This window comes from Eutrigla gurnardus (genome assembly GCF_963514095.1).
Source record: "Eutrigla gurnardus genome assembly, chromosome: 17".
NCBI classification, from domain to species: domain Eukaryota; kingdom Metazoa; phylum Chordata; class Actinopteri; order Perciformes; family Triglidae; genus Eutrigla; species Eutrigla gurnardus.
In genome coordinates this window covers 16,068,399-16,089,000 of record NC_139928.1, presented here as the reverse complement: position 1 = coordinate 16,089,000, position 20,602 = coordinate 16,068,399, and the positions used below count along the sequence as shown (strand labels likewise).

Genomic DNA, 20,602 nt, shown 5'->3' with positions numbered 1-20,602 from the left:
GGAGATTAAAGGTCAAACTGAAGTGATTTTAGCAGAGATTTTCTCCACATGTGACCCAAAAAAGTCCTGTTTTTTTGTTGCAAATCTGCAGAATGAAAGGGAGGTCAAATACGGAGCAAAACAATGCAAAAAGAGTCCAAAAGTGACGAAGAGATTATTTAAATTTATTTCATACTTTTTGTTTTAATTTCTGAGTTTTTAATGAGGTATTTTTCACAAGTTATTAATGAAATAGTAGAGAAGATATTCGGCAGGTTTACCTATAGTGAAAATAATCTTCAGTTGCATCTTATCCACACACACATTCATAATAAAACAAATCAAAAGTGTACAGGAAGCTAAACTATTCGCTACTGTTGATGACTTCACTCCGACTAACTTCTTCTTGAGTTTATTCAAATGAGTCGACGGCGAGTGGAAACACAGGAGAGTACCGTTACACAGACGTCGGCCAGCTTAACCATTAATATTCATTCATCCACCCATTAAGAATTAAGAGGTGGGAATTGAGACTTGACTCTGGAAACTAAAGAACTTGACCTGTGGCCTTCCAGAAAACACCGGATACTACCCCGAGAGCCAGCTGACGAACTTCTCAGCCTCCGCCTGCGAGGCGGCGACGGTTAGTTTATGGAGGCAATTTCCAAGCGGCGTGCCTGGAGAGCAGTAACGCGCGGCCGGCGTGTAAATACACGTCGGACCTTGAAGTCTGGAAGTGCCAGACGATTTCGGCGAGATAGAACCGACCTGATTCACAATCTCTCCGCCCGATTTCAAATATTCAAAAACCCACGCTGAGAAATATTCGCTAATACTTTGCAGCCGGGTCTGTCAGACATTTTTTTTTAGGAAACAAAGCCAACGCCATCTGCTGCTCCTCTGCTCTGAAGTCTTTTCCTTTGATGCCCATTGATTCACTTTCTAAATCGAGAGCATGAGTGAGTCATTCACGGGATTTTTTAAAATAGAGAAGGGAAGAAGCCGGATGAGGGTGTATCATGCCCCTGTAGGTGTAAAGTCACAATCCCCCGTCTGAGGAATCGGACAAGTCTGGTGAAAGGAAAGCCGCAGCGGGATCACAGTGTGGCCTCCGGGCAGAGCAGATCACCTTTTTTTTAATATTTAGCCCTTTATTTAACCAAATCAGTCGCATTAATACTCGACAAATTTGCGAAGAATTTCAATTCTATTAACAGCCGTGAAGATATTAGTGTCCTGAAGCGCTGGCCTTTTGTTCATCGACTGCTCTGACAGTCGCAGTTATTCTGCTAATGTCCTGAATCTCTATTAAAACGGGAGAAAGAGTGAAAGGAAGGGGGGTGAAGACATGAAGTCTGAACGATACATTAACAACAGAGAAAAAAAAAAAAAAAAAGAATTATAAAATGTTCCCATATGATAGGAATTTCCTAGAAAGTGCACGACCGCTTTGCCTCCCCCCCCCGACGGAGCCTTTTTGACTTCCTCAAGCTGCTGTAGAAACCAAGTGGCTTTGTTTCCTGTAGTTTGCTGGACGGTCCATTCATGGGTGTTTCCCAGAAATGACCAGATGCGTGGAAGGGTGGTGAGAGAGGAGGAGGAGGTGGAGGAGGAGGAGGAGGAGGAAGAGGGCTGGAAGAATGGAAGCAAGGGGCCGAGGAGGGAAGTGGAACTGGGGGAACAGCAGGGCCTGGCATTCCTGGAAAAAGCCATTTGCCTTTGGCACTGGTTCTACTGGGAGATGCCCAAACACCAGAGAGTCATCTTACATGTTTTATGCAAACCTACTTATATAGCATGACTAACCAGCATCCCCCTGAGGGGGGGGGGGGGATTTATTTTATTTTCTGCTCACAATAAAGTGAAAGATGAACTCATCCCAACTATGACAAAGCATTTTATATTGTGCTTTTATGGACTGCAGCCTCTGATTATAGTTCACAATAATCCGGAGAAAAACATGACAGAATGTTAATGATTACTCCAATTAGGAACAGACTGATAAACAGATGTTGCTCGAATGCCAGCGTTCTTCATACCAGGGAAGATCACTTAGTGCAGATGATGAAGTCGGTGCGAAACTGTGGCGCTGCTATAAAAAGAAAGTTCCTTTCTTTCATTAAAGCGACATCTAAATATGAAGGCATGGTGAGACATGTGAACGCCAGATTCAAGATCAAGTGTGAAGGGAAAGAAATATGCAAGAGTACGAGGCGTGCAAGAGTACAAGAGATGTCGTTTTACAACTGACTTTCAATTTGTTTTCAGCGTTTCTTGCGTCATTTATTTGCTTATGCAATCAACACCATTGGAAATGGGCAAATTAATTAGATTACAACTGAGTTTATATAATAGCAACGACAAAAATGAATCATAGTGTCTACACTCACTTTTAAAAAGTGGTTGACAATGACAAACAACCTGGCAACCCTTACTGTTCAGCCCTCCAGCACGCTCTCCCATCCTAAACTATGAGAAAAAAAAAGATATGTCACATTATGTGTGTACGTTCAGCACATCTCAGACACATGCAGTCCCTTAATACATTCTTATCTGTGCACTTACGGATGACAGCCCGAGGTAATTCAACACATCCCCTCTCCCAGGGTATAATTTCCCTCCGAGTGTCGTAGTCGAGATATGATTGCGGACAGCTTCTCTTTATATTTTATTTTCTCTACGTACGTTGGGTTTTTTCGGCCCGTTTATCCAATACCACTACGTTATAATTGAAAAAGGGTGGAGTGATTCTGGACCACCGGCCCTGCGCGCAGACATTTGATAAACACCAGGCAGATTTCCAGTGAGTCATTAGCTTCTATCACAACACAGCGGAGAGCAATGCAAGCCTAATGGGGAGGAAATATGAGACCAGACGCGCATGAGTAAAAATGACTCACAGCGAACTCTTACTACACCCGGCGAGGGACAGGCAACAGACCTGAAAGAGTAAATTGCGTACACATACTCGCTCTCCATTCCAAACGCGTAATGCATATATATACAAGGCCGACTCATTTCCTGATTAACGTGATTCTGAGGAAAGATCAGAGTTAAGTTTTCGTTCGGAGGGAAGAGAGAGGCCCACAGCTAGGGTGGATTATTTTACATGTGTGTGTTTGTGAGACTGCATTTAAAGTCAGGTGGTCTACAGCTGTGGCTGTGCTGTGTGTGGTGTTTTCATCTCTGTGTGCAATAAACGAGAAAGAACTCAGTGGGTCAAGGTTATTCTGACGGCGAAAAAGGTGAAAACACTTCAGCGAGAGCTCAGAGTTCAGACTTCCTGGCTCCGATGCTAACCCTAATGCTACGTATTAACTGCAGCATGTCCTTCTGTGAACCAGCCTCACGCTACATCCCCGCAGATGACGAAGGGATGGTGCCAAGAACATCTCTGCATAATAAGGAATTAAGTGAGAGTTTAAACAATGCACATTTTCCATGTGGACGTGCAAAGCCCACAGAAAAAAAAATTCAAAATCCAAGCAGCAGACCCCACAGTAAAAAAAAGAATGACTCGCATTGCAGAGAAATGAAAAGAGGCCTATCAAAGCTTCATCACAGCACTCAGAGTGCCATGTGCATTTTGTTTTATTCATTGTGTTAATGCCCTAAATAGATCCAAGTGCACAGTCATTCATTCTTGTCGGCGCTGTGCTACTTTCCTCTGTCTTTTGGAGAATGCATACGCAGGTTTAAGTACAAACCAGACATAAAGGAGGATGTGTGGCGTCCACGTTCAGCACAGCTGGAAGCGTCAAATAGTGGCGTGATGTAGAGAGGTGCTGAGGGGTTCTGGGAGATCGGTGGGGAAAAGACTTATAGCCTCCAGGAACAGATCGGTGCAGGCCTGTGGAGCTCGCCGCCGCCTGCGATTGAGCGGGGATGGGATGGGAGGACAGCGGCAATGTTTTAAAGCACTGCTAAACCATCCCGGGAATGAAGCGAAATGACCACATGTCACACGAGAGATGAGAAGCGAGAGGGAGGGGACGGGCGGAGTGAGGGAGAGCGCAGGCGGCGGGGGAGAGAGAGAAAACAGAGTGTGTCGTTCTAAGAGGAATATTTCAGGGTGGTAAATGGAGCAGAACTCCATTCCCGGCTCCTCTCTTAACCTCCCCCGGTGTCTCATCCTCTGCATGCAAAGCATGAAGCCCGGGAGACAAAGGAGGCAGGGAGCTGGAGAGACAGGCTTCAGGACAAAATAACACTGAGACGTTTTGTCTTAACATGACTGGAAACACGCGGAGGTGTAGAACGGAGAGCATCGTCGGTGTAAACGGGGGGGGGGGAAAGGTTAACTAACCTTACTTCACCTTTAAAGCGACAATAATCAATATGGTGACACCAACGACGGAGCGCATGCCGACGGTGCTCTCTCAGCACCAAACGGCAGACGAGCCACCATTTAAATAGAATACAAATAAAACAGTTAAATGGCCACTACATAAATGTTATAGCAGGTTTTTAAGTCACGCCGTGTTAAATCTTCAATTGATTTCTCTTACTGATGTTTTGGACAAAGGAAGTCTGTAAACCTGGATAATAGGGGTGTAACGGTACACAAAAATCTCGGTTCGGTACGTACCTCGGTTTTGAGGTCACGGTTCGGTTCATTTTCGGTACGGTAAGAAAACAAAATGCAAAATATAAATGTGCTAGTTGTTTATTACTTTTGTGCTTTTAACAGTAGGAACATGCACTGGAGCTAGAATGCTGCTCAAAAATATAAATACAAGTATTTAAAATATTTATTTAAAAAATAAAAATAAATAAAAATAACAGACTGTTTCTTTAAAAAAAATTCTCCATCTGATGTGCGAAATTGAATAGTTGCAACACTAAATAGTTTCAAGTTTTTGCTCAGATTAAATAACATGAATAAGGCTCAGACTGTTTTTTTAAAAACAAATCTTTTCTCCATCTGATGTGCAAAATTGAACAGGGCAGGGAGAGGCTGTTTAAATGCGGTGGGGAGCTGTGTTTGCACTAAAGGCGGCTCCACACCGGACCGAAAATCGGCGTCTTTGAGAGAGTCGGCGTCCGTGACATGAGTCTCCTTGGTGTGGTCGCTCGAATCGGCCCACGTCGGCGTTCATTTCAGCTGATTCAAATGTGTAATCCGCCATTCGAGTCGGCCATATTAAGTAGCCCGACTTCATTTACCGACGCGAGTCGGGCAGTCGGTGCGGTGTGGACCCGCCTTAACGCTACGCTCGTCTTTCTCCTCGTTGTAGCGATGTTCACGTGGGGGTGGTGCCGTTTCAAATGCGTCAACAGGTTTGACGTGTTGCCAGAAACATACCTGACCTCACATGAACAATGTCGGCAAACCGCTTTGCCGAAGTGTTCCCAAACGGGAGACATTAATGTCGCGGGAGGGTCCTCCAACTCTGGCTTGTTGCCAACGCTAGCGGCATTAGCCATGACGTCCGCTACTACTGCTGTTTATTGTGTTGCGGTGTGCGCAACTGCGCATGTGCGGCTGCAGCACGCTCCACAAATGCGGTCCTCTACTTAATATGTCCGTATGGAAACTCGTTCGGTACGCCTCCGTTCCGAACCGAGCACCCCGTACCGAAACGGTTCAATACAAATACATGTACCGTTACACCCCTACTGGATAATGTGATGAATACATGGTAACAAACTTATCTTTAGGGGTGAGTATTGGCAAGAACCTCACGATACATATCACGATACTTTGGTCACGATACGATACATATCACGATATCATGATATTACGATATAAATACAGACGAAAACCCAAGAACCTGTATATGTACATCAGATGATATTGATCAGAGGACAAATTGGGTCAAAACGATTTCATTCAAAACAGCCTCTCCATTTTATTAATTCCCATGAAAGTCACTGGAATAAATATTGAAAATAAAATGAAAAAGGATAAAGTACTGCATTCACAAAGCGTCTAAACATGAATCTTTTTTTTCTTTTTTTTTAATCGATCTTTGGAATTGAAAAATGGATATTATATTGGGCGGCAAAGTATTGCGATATATTGCCGAATCAATATTTTTACCCACCCCTACTTATCTTTATGCCTTAATATTCTTCAAAATGAGGTCATGGTAACCTAAAGGAGAACAGACTTAACTTTAAACGGTGGAACAAATGTATTACAGCGGCAGAACTGAGTTGCACGGTAATATTTGCCGTATATGTCTCCATAAGTAACTCCAAGCATGCCTGTCATGCTTTACAACCCGTACATTGCAGTGCGACTCAACACGGGAAGCATTTCTGACATGCAGTACATTCCTTGGACGGTCATCGTGGGATTTGTTGTGGTGTAATGTTGCCAGATGGCGCCGAGGCACTAGGAAGCCTATAGTAGATGATTAAGAACATTCACATTATGGTGCAACTCCACCGGGTCACATTTAGACGTCGGCGTGTGAGACTTTCAGGGTGATGCACTTTGAGATTGCCTCCTTGGCGGCGCCTCTATAATTAGCAGTGCTGTATTGAAGTACAAAAAACACACACAATTGTTTACAGTAAGGGGGGAGGGGGAGTTAGACGAAGAGAGACATGAAGAATGTAATAATATCAAAAGGCGAAGGAAGCGGTTGACGTGTTTTCACACTCTCACATCCTTTGTGGTGCTCGTCCTATTAAACTGTTTTATAGCAGTAACAAAGTGTGCAACAACGCGCGCCTTATGCTTTATGCGTCTCCGTACGCGTTCCTGAAAGGGTTGGCAGCAAAGTGAACCGTCAAGCTCTCTCTCCTCCGACAAACAGCTGAGCTCAGCGGACGCCAGGACAGAATCGCGGATTCAGACGGTCTTTTTCTTCTGAATTGTGTTTTCCGCTCCATCTTGGGAATTTACACACAAACGGGGGGGGTGGAGACGAGACTAATGCTTCACAGCAACAATAAAAATAATAGTTACGCTGTAATTCTCATCACTTTTTTTTAGTAGGGCCTCGCCCCAAAGCTTGTGGAGAGGCCGTGTTGTTCCCTAAATCCACGGCTGTCCCTAACATCCGGTCTGACGCCTCTGGATGAAACTGTGCTTTTTTTTTCCATTTTAAAGTTAAAAAATGTCTGCGGGACTATTTGCATCGGCTGCTGTCCGTTATGCTAATGTGTCTCCTCGATATTCTTTTCTCACCTTCTCTACTCGCGTCTCATTCGCCGTGGGAAATGTGTGCGGAGGAGGAGGAGGCGGCAGGCGAGAGACGCGAGGGGAGGGACGTCGTGGCAACGGGGGATTTAACAAACATGGCATCCTCGTCGTCATTTTAAAGGGACGTGTGTGTCACAGCTGTCTGTAATTGCTTGTGTACCACATCTATTGTCTCACATCTATTTAGAACACAACATATTAGCCTTAAAGCACTACAAATGGTTGCATGAAAAGTACTACCCTACCCTCAATCTCTTTCTCCTCCAGAAGCACCCTTCTTCCTAGTCTCCTCAATGCATCGACGGGATTTGAAGACCCTCCATGGAGGCGGAGGGGGAACACTTTCTGGGTTAAGTGAGGACTCACTGATTTTAACTCCCAAGTGTCTGAAATTGCATCCATCCTTTCTGTCACCCTTTTCCTCATGGAGACCACGTAAGAGAGAGAACATGAAGAGAGGGTTTTTTTTTTTTTTTTGAGAGAGAAATTAAATGTCCTTTCCTCTTCCGATGATACTGATCACAGGCGATCGCAGCTGCAGCAGCTGTCAGTCGGCTTCAACAGCTGCAGAGACTTTTCACTGAGTTTGTGTCTTTTTTTTAATAAAAAACACACGGATATATCAATGCCTAATCAGCAGTGTTTTCTCTCTATAAAATATAAAACCATCAGCCCGGAATGACACTCCAATGGCTCCTCGGAGGAGAAACAAGAGATTTTGATTCGGACGAGAACGTCTTCTGGTATAAGAGAGGTTTAAGGAGCGAGAAATATTTAAAAAATAAGAAAAAATAAGAGACTTGGGATCCCCTCTTCCTTTCTACAGCTGGCATCCGTCCTTTATCATCTTTTTTCTCTTTTTTTGCCCCGTCAACACCTCCACAGCACACATGACTCACATCCACACTGCTCTTATATAGCTGCTCTCCCCACTACCCATTGTTATTGCGTTAACCTTGGTTTTAATTAACTATGTTTATTTTAGGTACACGCTCGCATTGACTCGTTACATTCCCGGAGCCAGTTAGACACAATAAAAAAAAATAAAAAAAAGAGAGAGAATTTAATTAAATAAGCCTCCACAAGTCACAGTTGTGTTTCCACCACCGCCTCATTTCAAGTCAGGAAATACCCCGGCTCCATCCAAAGAACACACAGGCACAAGGTGGCTTTTTTTCCTCTTTTTTTTTTTTTTTTCCATACAAAGAAAATTGAATGGCTCAAAAACACTCACACTCTCGTCTCCAGAACGCACCGCAAGCTAAGTGGACTGGCTGGCAACATTTGAAAAAGAATTGCACTTCTCCTTTAAAGGCTGCAACTTAGTAAGCTGGGAAAAAGAAGCGTTCGCTCTTTGATTCGACGTAACTGACACCGAAAACCAGTCGAGCAGCGGGATCCACTCCTGAGATCCATCTGGGCTGTGAAAATGAAAAATAACATACGTAGAAATGTAAAATCCGAGTATCTTTTAAAGTTATGGGAGGAGGAATTCACGTTTATCCTCACTAGTATATAAATGATTAATGCTGATTTAATGTGTGAGGGTGTGTTCCTGTGTGTGTGCGGCCTTCATCAATAGCCGAGGCCTCATCATCTCTTTGGTTCCCATACGGTTCATGTTCAGCCATCGCTCATGCCCGTATTGCATGATTGCACCGAAGGACCAGTATAATCAGCCGTAATGCTTTACAGATGTTACGAGTGTTTTTAGAGCCAGCGCTGCAGCCCCAGGCGGCCGCGTATGAAAACCCGTCTGTGCACGGACGCCAGCGAGCGTGGAGCTGAAAGCCCGGGATCGGGAGTGAAACATTAGGAATTAAGGTCACATCTCAGAGCTCAGGATGTGTGATTTATGTCCCCCTGCCTCGCCCTGTCGTCGACTAATCACCTGAGCGGAAAAGTAACAGGTGCAAACTGATTTTCCAAAGAGCGATCTCTCAGAGAAGACGCTCCGGCGTTCGCCGCTAAGACACGGCCAAGAAACAGCACCGGGCCCGGCGACGACATGGAAATATGACAGGCCGCATGATCCGAACAAGAGATGACACCCCTTTAAATCCCTGCAAGATCTGCCAGCACCCTTCCTAATCCGCCCTCTAACATCTCCCATTGTGTCCAACGTCTAATGTCGACCACTAACCGCCGCTAAATGAAGACTGGTGGCATACCGCAGCCAGGAATTTGCACGGACCGCCCGCTCTTGTGAAATAGGAAATGAAACATGCGGAGGCTTGGAAGCTCCGTCAGATTCTGGATATTCCTGTGGTCTGGCTCTCGGGATCCTGTGGCCCGGGCCTTTTTAATTCCTAATGGCGAGGCACGCCAAGCTCTGGTCACGACAGGAAATGCCTGCTAGGTGAGACATCCACCCGAGGAGCATTCATTCAGAAGTTTCAAAACAAAGTGCTTTGTCATGATGACCGTGTTCATCTGAATCCCATCAGCAGCAATGGTATTCAACAATGACTTCCTTTTTTTTTTTCCCCTTTCTGTTTTACAACCTGGACCTGTTTCTGTGGAAACGAGTCATTTATTTGGATAACGCTGGAAAATACACCTGTTGGGAAAGTGTGATCTTCTGGGTGTATCCTGTTGATTTCAACGGAAACATGTAATTTACACATTTAAAAAGATTTCATAGAGAATGGAGGACATCTATGAGGGTACCGTGTGCAAAAGGTTTTTACAACACTGCACGAGTTTATTAATAAAACATAAAGTGACAAGCATGGGGGACGCTAGCTTCAATTTACTGCAGCGATGCCTTTAAAATGCAAAGATAATTGCTGTTGTTCAATTTAATGCTCCGAACAGTTTACTGAAAATGACTCAGAAAATACATTAGTGTTGGCGGGACTTTTTAATGGTTTGATGCATTTGCCTAAATAAACACGGAGGTGGATGTATTGATGATGTTGATACTGTTAAACTGTGTGTGTGTTGCTGTGGAGGCGGGGATGATAGGAAGGGAGGGAGGAGGGGGGAGGTCATAAGAAGTAAAGGCACATTGGTACCACAGAGACAGTCGCGGCACTCAGTCACTCTGCTTCAGTGTGCACTGCTGAAGCAAATTAAGGAAGCCTTGGCAGCCTTTTAATGGTCTGTCACAGTCTAACAGGTTTAGAGCGCTTACAATGGACCCCGGCACTAAGCCCGACAGCTCGCGCTTAATTGTTCAGAACCTGAGTGTGTGAGTGTGTGTGTGTGTGTGTGTGTGTGTGTGTGTGTGTGTGTGTGTGTGTGTGTGTGTGTGTGTGTGTGTGCGCTGTTAAAGCCATTCTCCGCCTGCAACCAAAGTCATCGACTCTCATTATGAGGACAGATAAGACAGACGCTTCCCGGGTGTCAGTCTGTCGGTTCCGACCGCCTCAATAAAACGAGCACTCCGGCTCGTGTGCTATGATTAACGCGGCGCCCAATATGTGCGTTTTTCCCAACCGCAGGTTTATTTTTAGGGAGAAAGCGATCCCGAACCCGAAGGTGCTCGTATGCGCCGGTTACGTTCTCACCCAGCCGAGGGGCAAAAGGAGTTAATTGTGTGGATGAAAGGAATCACGGCGATTTCCAAGCGAATCTTTTCCGACGGAGACAAAGGCACAGCAGAGCACAAAGCCATGAGTAGATTGAGTTATTGACTCAGGCGGCCTACGATAAACAAAACATCAAGTGTCTCCGATTCCAAGTGGCGCCTGAAGAAATCAAACAAAGCAAATAAAACTCCCCACCCTCTCAGCGAAGCAAAGAGGCCCCACGAAGGACGAATCGACGGTGCTTTAAAAACAAAATCCTCTCCTAAATGGTTGGAGATTCGGAGCCGTTTGACCTAGAATATGTTTGACAATTTTCTTTTAATTAGGCCTCCAAGACACGACTCATTCCGCGTGCTGTCCCGAGAGCTAAATTAATTACAGAGACAAAGCCCATTCTGGCTCATGGCGGAGATGAATCATTGCAGCATTTGGGGGGAACGAGCAACGAGAGACTCAGACTCTGATATGTAAGCGAATGTACTCCGCCGCAAAGTCTCCAACGAGGCGCAAAAAACAGCACATCGGCATCTGCTGTCTGGAATCCATTCATCAAGTCCCATCTCATCTTCTGGTGGACGGAGTATTGCTTTGAAGAATGCATGAAAAAAGATGACGGTTTACGCTACATCTAGATCCGTTTCGTCCGTTTCGCAGATAACAAGCCTCGACGCAGGCCATCAGCCAGCGGACGCGCCCTCGCCGGCTGTCAGCAGGCGGGCCATTCATTCGGCTAAATGCCTGTGTCATCTGTCAGCCAGTATAAATGGGCTGTTTTGTGAGTTATGGCTAATTAAGCTAATCACAACACCACGGGTTGTTGCCAGAGCCTCACAAACAGAGACAGCTGGGAAAAGGTGAGTTTTTTTCTCTCGTCAGATATAAAAAACCGGACGGTCAAACGTCCCCTTTTAGGTCTCTGCGTTTTCAGTCCAAATCCAGGACATGTGCAAGGAATCCCTAACCAGCCGGTTTCGTATCAACTGAATGATTGGCCAGTTTGTGCTTGGCAAGTCTAATGAGGTAGCAACCTGAGTTTGCCCGGGCGACACCTCCTGATTAAATTGACGAGTTCACGGGGATGTCCATGTGCTCAGATTAGAAGAGCGATACCCCACTCCAAAGTTTTCATTAGGGGAAAAATGTGTCCGGTTATCTGGGCCCGATAACACGAGAATTCCCCCGTATGGAAGGATATCATGCGGAACGCTCGGCCAAACAGTTCTGGCACCAATTCTTCAAGCAGTGGAGTGTTTGTTATCGTAAAAGGGGGAGAGAAGCTAGTTCTGTATGTGTCTCTATCTGTGTGATATGAAGAGAAATTAACTCTGCAGCAGCACAGACGCAATGCAGGCCGGCCCCTTTGACTTCACAATCCTTCCCCAGTTGTTCCTCATATATCTTGTTACAACAAGACCAAAGTTCCCCGGTTCTCCGACTTCAGCTATAAGCACACTACTGTACATGGATCAGCGGTATTAACGCGCCGGCAACGCACGTTCTAATAATAAAGCTTGGAATCTGAATGTCTGATGTACTAAACACATTGTCAAACAAATTCATTCCTTTTTTATTACAAAATTGGTGTTGATTCTTTTACTACGACGGCGTATTAGGGCCACTGTAGGAAAGAAACGGAGCTGAGAGAGGGGGGCAATATTCAGAGAATATAGATAGCCGATATATTGCCTGTCCATATGACAACAAGTGAAAGCTACCGCTAGCAACTTAGCCCAACCGCCCGATCAATAAACACCCATAAGATGACAATTTGGCCCATATAAATACAACCAACAATAAACATCAACAGCCATCACCCTTATGACCTTAAATGAGTACATTCATGGGATGTTAGCTAGCATAAATGCCGGTTGTTAGCATCGTAATAAACGTCCTAAATTTGAAACTTTTTTCTCTGAATATTGCCCCCCTCTCTCTGCTCCGTTTTTTTTTTTTTTTTCTACAGTGGCCCTAATACGCCATCGTATTTTACTTCCTAATTTCAATGATTTGCTTTTAACTGTACTATATGTGTCAGTCATGTTCTCAAATGTAGGCTACTGTACTAAATCAGGTTTTATGAATATGTGTGAACTTTTGAATTCAATAAAGGCGGTTGGACTCTTGCTCAAAGAAACTTTACTTCCTTCCATTCCACCAGCAGAAAAAGGCACACTGGGCGTTGTAGTTCTTGCAAGAAACTGCCTACCGAATATCCCAAGAGCAACACTTCCACAAGCAAAGTGGAAACTCAATTTACAAAGTCTCCTTTACCTGACATCGTACATTCACTCCATTATTGCCGTCGCCCATAAATGGGTTCTGTCACACCAATTAGTGGGAAGTACCGAAACGGAATGTTTCCTTTTCTTTTGCCATCTTGCTCGTGATCAATTCTCCGTAGACCAGAAAATCTATAATGTGTGGCTTAGTCACAGTCCAGGCAATAGGAGTCTTTGCAGCCCATGTGGCTTTAAGTAATGAATCCAATAACACCAAGCGCAATCGTTAGTTTGTCAGGTTTTATTAGACGAGAGAACCTGAAGGTCGGTCCACCCGCCGCAGCTGTTACTGTATCTAACCGGCTTGGAAGCGGCTTGATAGTGATCTCTCTCGGCATGCCTGTCTTCACCTTCGGTTTGTCTCTCCTTTTTTTGTTGCCTGCATCCATCTTAAACTATAATTTTGTTATAGTTTCAAAAGTCATGTGACGAACTATCATTGGACACGTCAATAAACCTGAGCATTTCTTTTGTTAAAAAGTCATAATAACGATCAGAAGGAGATAAATTCACTCTGTGAGGCTCAATAGAAAATATCACCCACACACACATTCCAGCATGAACCGAAAAGATTTTTGAAGATTCAAACTTTGTTATTGGATCAGCTTTCAGAGTTTTAGCCGTTTGCTTTGACATATTCTTCCCACGCTGTTAATTAGCATTTAAATAAGCTGACTAGTAGTAGAGGTGAAATGCCTCCCTCTATTTCCTCACTGTAGGTGGCTCGATATTACACCTTGACTTTTTCAAAGTATAATTTCAAAAAAAAAAAAAAGTGTTTAAGTATCCCAGTCTATACTGTCAAAGTCACCTCGGCAAACTCCCCGTGATGCCTCTGCATCGTAAGGATGTCACACTTCCTGGAGTGGAAAAAAATACGAAAAAAAAAAAGAAAAACCCAGGCAGTTATTGTGTTTCCACATAAATGCATTTGGCAATGTTGAATTTGCAATATATGAAAGTATTCTGGGGAGTTAGTGTCGCATATTCACAGAAAAAAAAAAAAAACACAATCTCTCTCTTCGCCTCTCTTTCTAGTCACAGCTCCTGACTTCTACATGACTTTCTCCGCTGCCGTTTTGTCGTACCACCTTCCCCCCCTGAGGGATCTTCATCCCGGCATATTAAGAGTGGAAATGTATCGGCTTCCATTGTAATTACAAACCCACTGGAGGCAAAGCTTCTTGATCTCTGCTGGGTCCCTTGCTTGCTTTGCTTTCTTCCTTTATTTACTCACCTCCCTCAGCCGAGAGGACAGACACACGCTGAGCTATCAGTTCTGTTTTTCTTCCCTTTCTGCTAGGCATTCTTTGCATCTAATATGCCTGAAATTACAATAGCTTTTAGAGAAGCAATAAAAACAATGATTTAGATGGGGAGGGTGTTTTAGACGAGGCGAGGGGAGAGTCTGCATTACTTTGTTTGTGAATTGTGGGGATCGCTGTTCCATATACAGCATGTGTTGCATATGAGACGCCATAAAAATGCACGAGGCAGAATCAGAAGCTGGAGCCGTGCCCGTGTTTACTGTTAGTGTCTGGATAAGCCATCTCCAGGCTGGGAGAATCCTCCTGGAGGCCAAAGTGTGGACTCGTAACAGCCCGGGACCGAGGCTTGATAGTGGGGGAGAAATTGCTTTCTGTGGGGATGAAATGAAAACGTCTGAAAAAGGAAAACAATCGTCCCCGCTGTCCCGTGAAAACAGGCCATTTTAAAGCCGGCGGAGTCGAGGGCGGAGGGTCAAGAGGAGGGCAAGCGTTGGACGACCCCTGAAGCCATCTGTAACCAAGTCTGGCTAAGCAGGTACTCTGTGAGAATCGTGGCTTACCACAGGAAAAGAAAGTAGTAAGAAGAAGAAAAAAAGAGGAGCGCATGTTGTTAATTTGAGTTCAAATCTGGTTCAAATTCATCCGAGGATCTTTTAACAACATCAAACTCTTGTCTGCTGGCTTTGTGACACGCCCGATGTGTACGTTGCAGACAAAAAGTGCAGCATCATAGAGGAAACTGTGCATTGAATATTACAGAAAACAGCACATTTCAGTGAAAAAGAGTGTGCAAAGTCGAGCAGACGGCCTGAAGCAGCTCTCAGGCTTCGCTTCATTTACCAAAATTAGCCAAACCTATCGAGGTTGCAAACAGGTTGAATTCAATCCTATTTAACACAGCTACCGTTTGTCTGGAGGAGAGTATTCTGCCGCTATGCTTAGTGTGACAAGCACTATGGTGGCCAATTAGGTCAAAGACACTCGGACACTCCTGTGTGTGGATGCTGATGTGCTCCCCGGGAGGAGGGTGTGACCCTGAGGAAGAACAGAAAAAGGACCACGATGTTCCCAAAAAGCATGCAACGGAGCCCCGACACAACCAGAACCGCAGGGTTGATGTCAGCCTTGTGGAATGTTCTCTGCCGTTGCTTCCTGTTTGTGCACAACGTGGTGTTTAACACCCATGCTCCTCTGTGCTGGAGGTGCTGCTGGTAGAAGGGATGACTGTGGTAATGGTGGGGTTTTTGCTAGTGACACACACCTTGAGCACTCAAAGATAATTTCCTTCCTGCTTAGTGCAAAGAGCCTGCGTCTGAATGTACCTTGATATCACAGGAATGGCATTAAAGGAATGCTGCGTGCAACCAGGAGCCAACGTATCGGGATGATTATCATCCATAAATCCAATCCAATTTCTTCATTCTTTGCATGCGAGTGCTTCGGGGGGGGGGGGGGGGGGGGGGAGTCTTGACACGTTGGCAAGCAGGCTGCAGGGGATTGAAACGTGCAACGTGTAAGACGGGAGAATATCAGAGTGTCATAATGGAAATAAAGAGATTTCGGTGTGAAGCCTTGTAAATATATTTATACAACGATGCCAAATCTTTGTTTCCAGCTCCGCGACTGTGACAGCAACACGGCGATGATCGCATTTGGCTCGAGCCCGAGCTCCAGTCACACTCCCGACGTCGCATTCGAGGACCAGATCGCACCAATAAAGTCGAATCAAACGGATTGCAGAGCAGCAATTAATTTCAAGGATAATGACAAGGGAAGCCGTCCAAAAGTGTCTCTACCTCAATTAGTCTCTCGTTGCACCGTCGATGCAGAGGATGGATGAAAGGAAAACAAATTAAGTTGCAGTGAAGAGAGAGAGAAGGGGGGGGGGGGCAAAGCAGGGGGAAAGAATAGTGACGGCAAGTGATACACACAGGAAAGAGTGTGGGAGAGATGAAAGGGAGGGGATAGTGAAAGGAGGGGAGGAGATGGAGAATTCGCTGTGTGCATAAGAGCTTTCCTGATATTAACCACCACTAATGGACGACAGAGAGAGTGATTGGAAAAAAGAACGAGAGCACAGACGTATTCTCACACTCAGTTCACACCGAGTGCAAAGAGATTTTTTGGCTTGAGTTTGAACATGGGAGTATTTGGGTTTATCCACGTCACTCAGGCCGGACGCCCTGGAGAGGAGGGGAGAGGGAGGGGGCTTACCTCCATGTAGACACCAGCAATGTTCCATCAATCACGGCTGAAATAACCACTATGGCTTCTTTGTACATGTAGTGGAAGTCCAAGAAAACCCACCGCCGTCCTGTCTGAGATCGTAACATCACCCGGAGGCGATAAATTTCACCGAGCTGTGTTCGCTGTATCTCGCCAACATCTTGTTAGCTGGTTTACTACGGCGCTATGAACCCAAAATAAATACAGATTTTGCTGTGATTTAACTGCAATAAATGGATTAAAAAAAAAGATGCCAAAATAACGACGTTATGATGCCAACTTGTAAAAAGTCTGAATTTATGTTTTGTTAGGTCTGTCTGCGAGATGACAAAGCCATCAACTTTATAAACGCTTGTTTTCCTGAACGGAGCACGGGTCGATCAGAACACACAAGAGCCACAATACTGCATATGTGAATATGCCGCATATTGTGTTATTTGCGTCAAATTAATTCCTGTATTTGCATATACTTTGTATATGCAAGAAAAGAGATGAGGGCCTAAAGACATGGAGTGATGAGGAGAAAGAATAAAAACCTGCTGTACTCACAGCTGAGTGGGCCGGGCTGTAGGCGTAGCTCGTGTGTGGAGACTGAGGGTGGTGATGCAGGTGTTGTTGGTGGTGAGACAGGTACTGCTGCAGATTGGTGCGGGTGAAGGAGGGGCCGCTCCAGGCCCCTTGACCACCACTGCTGGCGGAGGCCTTGCTGCTGTTGTAGCCCCTCGCGGCTGCACTGGGCTGGTGGGACGGGAGGACAGGTACGATGGTTGGAGGGGAATGGGGGAACAGGGAGGGGAAAGAGAAAGAGATTAATGAGTATGAGAGGGCTCTGTGAGGGAGCACATGTTACCAGCAATAGCATAACTTTGCAGCGGGCAAGCCCTGACAACTGGCTGCCCGCTCGCTGACCTGTATCCAAAGTGAAAGCAGGACGTGGTGTTGATCTGAAATCTCCATACCAGAGCATCAAGATTGTTCTCACACTTTCTTTGCACTCATTTTCTCCCTCCCTCTCTGAGCGCCAGATGTTGCGAAACAACCCTCCTCTCCCCCCCCCCCCCCCCCTTCCTGTCACGGTCGAGATATGTTCTCGCTGGAAAAGTGCTGATTGGTTTGATAAGATGCCTTGGATTACAGGCTGGCAACGGGGCTTCCCAGTGTGGCATTCTATATTGGGTATCAACAGGGTCCAGGAAACACAGGGCTGAATCTGCTGACAGGCAGGATTATGCCGCTCTGAGATGGGTTACCTGAGCTGTCATGGCCATTGGAGCACAGAGAGAAAAAAAAAAAAAAATATATATATATATATATATATATATATATATATATATATATATATAATACAGGACACACAAATGCTGATCCGTGCCATTTCCACAAGACTTAAGGCAACGCTATAGTATGTGCAAACTCTGGTTAGTTGTGCCACATAGCTTTAGCGTGTGTTCAAGTCTTCAAACAGCAGGTATCAGGTTCGTAGTGTTTTCTGACTTGTCAAACACAGAAAAGTACATTTGCTCTCTGAAGAAAACCATGTAATTTCAAAAGTTTTTTTTAACTTAAAGTGTGTTTTAGAGGTTATTTCCCCCCTTTTTTTAAAGCTTTGTTCATGCTTCAACATGAACAGAGACAGCAGCAGACTCTCACCCCGAGAACGGACCCAGAGATGCTTCTATACAAAGAAAACAAGATGACAAACTCATGACAGCGAGAAGAAGAGCTCCATTGTTGTCGTGTTTGGCTGAACAACGAGAAAAGGTGGAAAAAAAAAAGGTTGCGTGCGACAAAACACAAAGTATGAGATGTCCGAAACAGTTCCAACTTCCCAAACGTTTTACATTACTATAAATCGAAAGCATTGGCGTGTTGGACTTAAGGTCAGCCAAAGAAAGCAATGTTTTAAAGACACACAGACATTTTTTCCACTTCTTTCTGACGTATCAATCTGCACGCGAAACAATTCCAAATTCTGCAATAATGAAACAATATTATTTTTCGTGTGATTGATTTCGTGTCAACGTCGTGCAGAGCAAAGACACACCACCTTGAATGAAGCACAGCTGTTCATCACCAGCGAGCATTAACAGTCCCCTTTAGCCCCAGTTGGATTTCCACTGAGGTCAGAGGTCATCCCACACAGCGGATACGGAGAGGGAGCCCTTGCAGCAATAGAGACTCGCAGCTGTGCTTTGGAAAGCTTGCCAGTCTCGTATTCTTCATCACGATAGAACCGGAGGGGAGAAACGTAAGCCAATGTTCAGTCTAATACGTACAATATATATAACGACAGGTTTAAGGTTCGTGTTAATATGAAACAGGCGGAGGCCGTTTTCCCCCTGAAGCAGGATAAATGCGTTTAAAGCACAGGGGAGCATGCCAGAGGCGAATAAAAGCGTGGAAAAAATACAGACAAAACACGGATTTTGAATTTTGAAACGCCGTCAAAAGTGGAAACTTGTGTTAAAAGAAAAGTTTTGAGTCCTTTTTTCCCCCCGTCTTTGCAACGCATCAAACACAGCGAGCTGTTATTTTTCTCTCAGGCCTCAAAATGACAGATTTAGTCATCGGGTCAAAGATTTGAAGAACTGTGTGTGGGCAGAATATATTGTGCTAACATGCACATCAGCATTTAGAGCTGTGCCTCACTGATGCAAGTTATTATGAGTGCTACGGAAGACATTCCCGCGCTATTATGCCGCCGCTGTGAGAGCCAGAAGGGAAGGAACGGCCCTGCACACGGTACATTAAGTAGCGCGGCCACGGCCGCCGCTTTAACGCTTGCATTCACCAGTTCACGGAGTTTAAGTGCTGCCCCGAGCCACGCAACAACCTCCACTGGCCCTATAAACGAGGATTATTCAGCCACAGAGGAGGCGTTTAGAGCTAATGCATCTACGCCCAGGTGTTTTTGTGAAAGACTCCATCTCAAGGGGATACATTTGGAATATACATATAAGTTATATGAGATAAAGTTTTTAGGCAGGGTTGCTATGAGTGACAAGATATCCGCCCCTCATGTCACCAGGGCCGGGCTGTGTTTGAACATGGGGGGGGGGGAACCAAAGGGTCTCCACATTCCTCAGCTGGAATGTCCCCGGACTCGGATTCATGTCACAGACTTTCAGCGGCCCGTCAGAGAGCTACGCTCTGCCCATATTTCTCCATTTTATAGAAGGGCCAATCGGATCTGGTTACACAAGGCTTTTCTTCCTCCGAGGGGGAAAGTTTAACATGCAGGCAAACAGATGTGTGTGTGTGTGTGTGTGTGTGTGGAGGCTGGTGTGTGTATGTGTGTGTATGTGTGTGTTGCGGGTGATTGGCTCAAAATGTATCAAGGGGGATGAGGAGGAAGAAAAACACAGTTTTCATTGCTTTTTTCTCTTTTTTTTAACAAAAGGCAAATCACATCATTTGTGTGTGTGTGTGTGTGTGTGTGTGTGTGTGTGTGTGTGTGTGTGTGTGTGTGTGTGTTTCTGTGTAGAGTCTGACCCACTTTTTAAAACGACAAACCAGATTCACAATAGGCCTCATCTATAAATCGCGAAAAGATTGAATTTGTGTGGGAATGAACATTTCTGACCATCTTTACTGCCAATTCAGCATCACCATATATAGAGTACGTTCAACAGCTATGAAAACATATGAAACATATACGTAAACATATCACAGTTTTAAGCGTGCGTTATTGAAAACACCAGACCAAATAAATACATTTAAGCATAGTTAACAGGCTTTTGTTTTTTTCTTTACATGAAAGAGAATGTATGCTAGCAAGATTCAATAATATATGTACAATGCGAACATTCAGGCTCCCTCGTGTGGCTCAAAGGTGTACTGCAGATGGAAAAATAATACAAAGTTATGATAGAAAACGCGCAAATCTATTTGGTGACCCTGATTCAAATCTTCGATGCCCTAATCTTTGGGAATGACTGCTCTATTATATCTTACATCATTATCACTTTAGCAGAGCTTTAGACTTTAGGCTGTGAGGGTTGTGATGGGATATTATGAGCGTTAATACTGTCCAAACCAAAATTGGTAGTGCAACATGAAAAAAAGCTAATATTAATGTGTTTTTTAACATCTATTACTGTCCTTTGTCTCACTTTAATTTGTGGATAATCATGCTCTAAGCTTTAAAACTAGTTCCACCTC

At 44.8% G+C, this 20,602-nt stretch overlaps 1 protein-coding gene across 2 annotated transcripts in view; it reads right to left on the bottom strand.

Annotated features, from left to right (window-relative positions):
- Window positions 1–20,602, bottom strand: part of LOC311028456 (RNA-binding motif, single-stranded-interacting protein 3) — a gene marked incomplete at its 3' end in the record, with an annotated part of 237,550 nt that overhangs the window by 170,163 nt on the left and 46,785 nt on the right. For both annotated transcript variants that reach the window (XM_084033034.1, XM_084033035.1), the window contains exon 3: window positions 16,991–17,179. In XM_084033034.1, coding sequence (XP_083889160.1) covers window positions 16,991–17,179 — 189 coding nt within the window. The remainder of the gene's footprint in view (window positions 1–16,990; window positions 17,180–20,602) is intronic.